Source organism: Nannospalax galili, unplaced genomic scaffold (genome assembly GCF_000622305.1).
Source record: "Nannospalax galili isolate Female #2095 unplaced genomic scaffold, S.galili_v1.0 scaffold416, whole genome shotgun sequence".
Taxonomy (NCBI): Eukaryota; Metazoa; Chordata; class Mammalia; order Rodentia; family Spalacidae; genus Nannospalax; species Nannospalax galili.
Genome location: NW_008338125.1, coordinates 698,603 through 706,396, shown reverse-complemented (window position 1 = coordinate 706,396; position 7,794 = coordinate 698,603). Strand labels below are relative to the sequence as shown.

General features: G+C 41.2%; 1 protein-coding gene across 1 annotated transcript; it reads right to left on the bottom strand.

Annotated features, from left to right (window-relative positions):
- Positions 1 to 1,662: 1,662 nt before the first annotated feature.
- On the bottom strand, positions 1,663 to 2,046 carry LOC103734089 (late cornified envelope protein 1A-like). The gene has a single exon (XM_008832973.1). The coding sequence runs from the start codon at positions 2,044 to 2,046 to the stop codon at positions 1,663 to 1,665; it is 384 nt and encodes a 127-aa protein (XP_008831195.1).
- Between the last annotated feature and the right edge of the window lie 5,748 nt (positions 2,047 to 7,794).

Below are 7,794 nucleotides of genomic sequence, written 5' to 3'. Positions count from 1 at the left end.
TGTCTGCTCTGTCTCTTTCATAGAACAGGGATCTCAAACTTTCTCCCTGCAATGTTGTTTCATTACCACCAGGCTTCTAGTTAGCACAAGGAAACATAGATGCCTCTAAGCATTGCTACATGTGTTCCAGCATGTTCTCAAAGGGAGGTAGCTTCTCCACATACGTGTGTGTGTGTGTGTGTGTGTGTGTGTGTGTGTGTGTGTTTCTAATGTGGCATATTCATTAGCTATGAATTATGGTGAGCACACTTTCCAAAAGCCTTTATTTTAAGAGCAGCTAGAGTTAGAAAAATTACTTAGAAGCTAAGTTCGTAACTTTGGAGTCAGACACCCTCAGACAGAACTACAGTTATGCTACTACATATGTAAGTGAGTATAAATTGCTTAAGCCATCTGATTCAGGTTCTTCAACTACAAAAATATGGATTTAATAACCTTCTTTTCATGAATTTTCCAAGGGCATTAAGATAGCTTAATTAGTGCTTTTCGCACACTAGACGATACGCTCACCATCATTCCATCCTCATCATAACCATCCCACTTAATCAATGTCAAGAAGCATGCCGTGGTAGTAAATAACTTTACAGGCATATATGGAACTTGCTTTTCTATAGCACTGTAGGGTTGCAGTTTGTTTGTTTTTTTTGCCATGTGACTCAGGCTATCAGCATAATAGCACCAACAGGCAGAAATTTGTAAATAGGACACGTTACCTCAAAGAGACCTGGCTGAGGCTGCTGGGCTGTGACTCTTCTTTCCTTCCTCTGGTTGTTACAAAGGTAAACATGAGGGAGCAGACAGAATTCAGACATAAGGATGACTCTGCTCAGAAGCAGAGCCCACTAGTTTCTAAAACAACTCAACTGAGGAAATCACACAATGAAGGCTTCCACTGGATGTGATGCCCAGTAGAGGCTTATCCATCAACTTGGTTTTGGTCTGGGCTTTAAGTTGTCAGCACATTTGGAATCTGATAAAGATCACACTTCTTTTCTTGACTGAAAAATGTAAAAGATTTGGATTCAATTCAATAGTAAACCAATAAGCAAAAGTATATCTTTCTAGGTCTTTTGGTATCAAAATTTGGGAACCATAATCTGTTGAGTGAGGCTGAGTTTTCACTACAGTGAAGTCCATTCATTGCTAACATCGCACATCATGCCAACTGGTAGAAACACGATAGAACAATGATAGAAATATAGAAGATCCAAAGGTGGAATGTAAGAGAGAACATGTGTGTACCTAGAAGAGCACAATAGCATCAACTGGCAACGCGTGGCTTGGTCCAGCACAAACTGTCTGCAACAAAGGGTGAGTGAGGGGCCACAGTAGGGTGACCTGCTCTCTGACTCTGCTAACTGACCCACACTCCTGATCCAGGCCCCAGAACAAGCAAGTCCACTGAAGACCAGTTGCCAGCACAGATTGTAGGGATGATGATGGGCAAAGTGATCAAGAGTCTAGAGAAAAGTGCTGAAGAATTGTTTATTGTTTGGTAACAAAGAAGAAGAGGGGCTTTGAAGTCAGGGGTGAAAATTCAGAACTTTCCACACAGTTTCAGCATCTCAAGGCTCAGGAAGTTGACAGGATGAGGAGAGAACATTGGGCGGGTCTTCTGCTCTTGACTTCCTCCTGTCCTGCTAGAGGTCCTCATGGTCCAGGTCAGCAACAGCCCCCAGACTGCTGGCCACTACCACAGCTGCTGCCACTGCTGCTGCCACAGCATCCACCGCTGCCTCCACTGCTGCCACAGCATCCACCGCTGCCTCCACTGCTGCCACAGCATCCAGAGCTCTGGTGTCTGTGACGTCGGAGAGATCTGCGGGGCCTGTGGTGGCTCAGGCACCAGCCGCCGCCCCCAGATCTGCAGCAGCCCCCAGAGCTGGAGCCACAGCAGCCCCCAGAACCAAGGCTACAGCAGGAAGGGGCAGGAGGGCACTTAGGGGGGCACTTTGGGGGGCACTTTGGGGTCTGGCACTTGGGAGGACACTTGGGGGTGCACTTGGGAGGTGGCTGGCACTGCTGCTGGCTCTGCTGGCAGGACATCTTGGCTGGTGAGTGTTCAGGAGCTGAGGGAGAGTCAAGTCAGACACACTTCAGACCCAGGACCCTTAGGCCACCTTGCCCCCCCTTGTCTTCTGAGTATCACTATTGTCATTGAAACACTTGCTGGCTCTGCTGGCAGGACATCTTGGCTGGTGAGTGTTCAGGAGCTGAGGAGAGTCAAGTCAGACACACTTCAGACCCAGGACCCTTAGGCCACCTTGTCCCCCCTTGTCTTCTGAGTATCACTATTGTCATTGAAACACCATCTTCATAGTTTTACTTCTAACAGTCTCAAAGGTCCTTTGCAATACTGGTCTGTAGAATGAAATCATCTTGCAAACTTTGACAAGATGAAAGTAGTGTGTTTTTAAAAAATACATTTCCCCTGAAACGATCCTTAAGTTGAAAGACTTCATAATCTGAAGGCATGTTTGGAACAATTTCTTCCTTGACTTAAAATTCTCCGGTTAGACATCTTTGTGTCATTTCACTTTGTCTACTTTTAATGTATGACATGGCAAACATCATGTGACTTCTATGGTTTATCTGAGATTCCCAAGACATGATGACAATGATGGTGTCAGAGAATGAAACAGAAATCACTAAGCTTACCCCCTTAAAGGAAAGAACTAATATATCTATTCCTGCAAAGCTGAACCCAGGTCAGGTCTCTGCATTCAGGCAAGTTTGAGCTCAGCCCACCACCTGCTTATGCTGGCTGGTTGGCACAGCAGGTCTAAGGCTAGTGGCGTCTTAAAACTCCTGAGAAGTCCGGGACCGAATTCCAGATCCGCAGCTCTGTGAGCTCTCCAACCCCAAAGGCTCAGCCAGGGATATTATTAAAGGATGCTTTCCCCTCCTGAGGCCTGTCCAAGGTGCACCATTCTCTGTATTTCAGTATCCCAACCTGAAGGGCAGATTATTCTCACCAGATTTGGAATCCACAGGTGCTCAATTCATTCCAATGCACCCCCTGAGTGTCAGAGTCCCTTTGACCCCTCGTTTTCATTCTTCCCCATACTCTCTGCTCTGTTAGCATGGCCTCCTGGGTTTGGGGCCCTGCCCACTCTCCCCTCCAGCTCTATGCTGAGCATCCCTCTGGTACAGGCCTTGCTCCTGCTCCCAGTGGACACTTACCAAGTCTGCAGGCAGCACGAAATTCGTAGGCACCTCTGGAGGTGAGTGGATGGAGTGCTCTGTCCCTCAGTCCTTTTATTCTGATCTTGGGTTCTGCTCCTGGTCTGTGAGACAGTAACTGGGCGTAGCAGGCCCTGCCTCCTGACACCCACATGGTCTTGTGACTGATGATGATCAGACATTCCTCATCAGCCTTCCTCTACAGGGCTCGGGGATGCTGTACCCAGCTTGAACTGATTTAGGCATGAGGTGAGGAAGTGAATTCCTTGCGGGTACCTGACGAATTCCTGCCATATGAGCATCTCATCGCTCAGCTTGGTCACCTCTTCCTAAAGTGATCCACATTCCAAGCTCCAGGCAGAGCGACCAAAACCTCGCGGTCTTCATGCCTACTTCCATTTCCGCACACCATATGTATTGTGGATGGCGCGTGCTGTCCTTCCTTTACTTCACCCTTCCCTGCTCTCGTTAGTCTCCTTTGCTCCTCTAGATGGTTTCACTTCTACTTTTGTGTCGTATTTACATGGACAGTCTTATGTAGCCGCATACAATTTAGAAAGAAAAAATGAGAGAAAACATTTATTTGTTTTTCTACAACTGTTTAAATTCGCCTACAAAGTTTTGTTCTTCATGGTGAAAAAATTCCATTTGTGTGTGTGTGTGTGTGTGTGTGTGTGTGTGTGTACAGATGTGAGTGTATGCATGTGTATATAGACAGATATGTGTGTGTGAGAGAGAGGAGAAAGAGAGAGAGAGAGATTTCCTTTATCATTCCTCTATTTTTAGATACTTAGGTTGGTTTCATAGTTTAGCTGCTGTGCGTACCCTATAATAATACTTGGTATGCAGGTATCTGTGCTATGTTGACTTTGAGTCCTTCAATTAATGCCCAGGAATACATAGCTAGATTGTAATAACAGGTATATTTTTAATTTTTTGAGAAACTTTATGCTAACTTCCATTGTTGCTGAACTAGTTTGCATTCTCACTTGTGGCATATAAGGGTTGTTGTGTGACCCATCTTCACCAGCGTATCTTGTCTTATGATTTCCTACCTTCCTTCCTTCCTTCCTTCCTTCCTTCCTTCCTTCCTTCCTTCCTTCCTTCCTTCCTTCCTTCCCTGCCTCCCTCCCTCCCTCTCCTTCTTTCCTTCTTTATTTCTCCTTTCTTTCTTTCTGATTGAGACAGGATCTCATTAGGTAGTATGTAGCTCTGCCTGGCCTAGAACTTACTACGTAGACCAGGTTGACCTCAACTCACAGAGATCCCCCTGCCTCTGCCTCTCAAGCACTGGGATTAACAGCGCGTACACCCAGCTGTCATATGTTTTCTTAATGATTGCCATTCTCAGTGGGGTAAGATGGAATCTCAGTGTGGGATTTACATTTCTTCTATGACTAGTGAGTTTGAATGTTTTTATCAAATGTTTATTGACCATTTGTATTTCACTTTTTGATAATGGTCTTATTTTTGTAGCCCATTTATTGATTGAGTAGTTTGATTTGCTTTAGCTTTGCAGGTCTTTGAACATACACCTACTAATCTTCTGTCAAATACATAGTAATACGGCAATGATTACTACCTGTTCTCTAGGTTCTCTTCACTCAACCGTTTCCTTTTATGTACAGAGTATTTCTGATGTCATGAGCTCCTATTTATCAATGATATTTATTTCCTGAGCTACTGGAGTAACATTCAGAAAGTCCTTGCTTACACTGATATTTTGAAATGTTTCCCCCACTTTTTCCTCTAACAGTTTCAGAGTTTGAGTTTGACCTTACATTAAGGCTTTTGATCCACTTGGAGTTGATTTTTTGTGTAGAGTGAGAGAGAATTTAATTTCATTCTTTACATGTGGATATCCAGTTTTCCAGACGGGGTTGGCTTTTCTCCAATGTGTATTTTTTGGCATCTTTGTAAAAAATCAGATGACTATAGCTACCTGTGTTTATATATGGGTCTTCCATTCTATGCCTCCGATCTATATGTCTGTGTTTCTGTGAGCACCAGGATGCTTTTGTTACTATGTCTCTGCAGTAGAACTTGAAATTATGTATGGTGATAACTCCGTAATTATTTTATTCTGCTCAGGAGTATCTTGACTATCTGTGGTCTTTTATTTCCATATAAATTGTAAGATGACTTTTGCTGTTTTTGTGAAGAATAACATTGAAATTTTGAAGGAAATTGTGTTGAATCTATAGACTTCCTTTGCTAAGCAATTTTCATAATATTAATTCTTCCTATGGGATGAGAAGTCTTTTCATCTTCTAGCATATTTTTCAATTTTTTTGTGCAGACTTTAAAGGTTTCATCGTGGAGGTCTTTCACCTCCTTGGTAAGATTTATTCCGAGGTATTTTCTGAGGCAATTGTGAATGGAACTGTTTTCTTGATTTCTTTCTCAGCATGTTTATTATTGTTATATATAAAGACTACTGATTTTTTTAAGGTTAACTTTGTAGCCTACCACTTTTCTAAAGTATTTATCAATTCTAAGTGTTTTCCGGTGGAGTCCTTAGTATAGAATCATACCATGTGCAAATAAAGATACTTTGACTTATTCTTTTCCTATTTATGTAATTTTTATTGCTTTCTCTTGTCTTATTGCTATAACTAAAACTTCAAGCACTGTATTGAATAAGAAAGGACAAATTGGACACCATTGTATTTTTCCCAATTTTGAAATATTTTGAGGTTTTCTCCATTTAGTATAGTGATAAACTTTCTGAAGAAACTCATCTCAACATAATAAAGGCTATATGTTACAAACCTAATTTCTCCAATTCTTTAATTCAGTCACAACTATAATCTACAGTGTTTGGATGGAATGTTCTGTAGAATTATATTAAGTTCATTTAATCTGTGATGTGATTTACTTCAGATGTTTCTCTATTTTTTGTCTGGATGCTCTGTCTATTTAAATCACCCACTATTATTGTGTAGGATAATCTGTGTCTTGATATCTTGTAATATTCATTCATGAAATTGTGTGTGATCATGTTTAGCAGTTACATGTTTAAAAGTTTAATGTCTTCTTGAAAGATTGTTCCTTTAATAAGACGCAGTGAATTTCTGTATCTCTTCAGACTAGTTTTAGCTTAATATTTGTTTTTTAAATATCAGGTCAGTGCTTATCTTGTACTTCCATTTGCTTAGAATAACTCTTTGTTTTTCTTACCCTAACCTAACGTCTGTTTTTGATGATGAAGTTCTTGGAGGCAACAAGTAGGTGGATCCTGTTTTTCAATACCTTCTACTCCTTTGTGACTTTTGATTGAGAAACTGAGATCACTAATATTCAGAGGCTTTTGAAAGGTGTGTGTTAATTGCTATCATTTTGTTCATTCTGTAGCACTTGGTAATTTCCCACTTTATGTGCTTAACTACCGTTCTGGCGTGTTTCATTCTTTCTCGTAGCCCCTTGGATTTTTATAGTTTCTCTTCAGCATCCTATGGAGAGCTGTCTTACTGACTATGAATTCCTTGAGCTTGCTTTTATTGCGGAAAACTTTTCTTATATGACAGATGGTTTTGCTGGATATAGTAATCTGGACTGACAGTTGTCTCTCAGGACTCGAACTGCGTTATTCCAAACCTTTCTACCTTTCAAAGTTTCTGGGGAGAAACCTGCTGTTACTCTGATGGGCCTGCTTTCATATGACGTGGTGCTTCTTATGCTTGCAACTTTCAACGTGCTTTCTTTGATCTGTATAGTTAGTGCTTTAACTCTAAAAGGAGGTGGTGAAGTTCTGTCTTGCTTGGTTTCCCATATGCTTCCTGCACCTGGATGGTCCTACTGGTATTTTAGAATCTGCTACATACCATGTCGCTTACATGAAACTATGATAAATTATTTGGAAACTTGGTCTGGATTTTGTATTTCTTTTCCTACGCCAGTTCAACACAGGATAATACACATGTTGGATATTTTATGATTTTAAATCCACTCACTAACACTATCAATGGTGTTTGTGTTTATAAATAGCTATTCTTTATGACTTACATCACACTCATAGGAAACTGCATTGAGACAAGCAGAGTGAGGTATGTGAGGCCATGTGACCTTGAGAGATCTGCCACTGTGTTACCTGGTATGAACTTTGGTTTTGTTCTTTTGCGCAAGCTGTTCTTAAAGTCTTAGTAATAGAGAGAGGTCAGGAATTGATTCCTGGGTTTCAACAATGGCAGGTCTGTCCTGTTCAACTTTTTACATCCAGAATAATAAGGTTAGATGCCATCTGGTCTGCACTGCTGCCTCTGTGGAGGGCGGCACCTACGTCCTCAACTGACCAGTGTGAGTATAGTGATATGTAAGTGCTATGCTTGCTTAAGGAAGACTGGAATTCAAGCCCTGACCTAGCTCTGCTAGCCTAGGTGTCAGGTCAGTGTAACCAACTTCACTAGAGTCAGTATCAAGTAAATTAGTCATTCTTAATTTTTTTCTCATTTCTACAATCCTTTTAAATAGTCAAAACAATTATCTACAGTATAAATGAAAATTCAGTTATTTATATAAAGTTTAAAATTATTTGTTGCCAATGCTACAATTTTAGTTTATTTATGGTTTATACAATAAAATTATACTAAACTGCCATTGGCTTTAAATTGT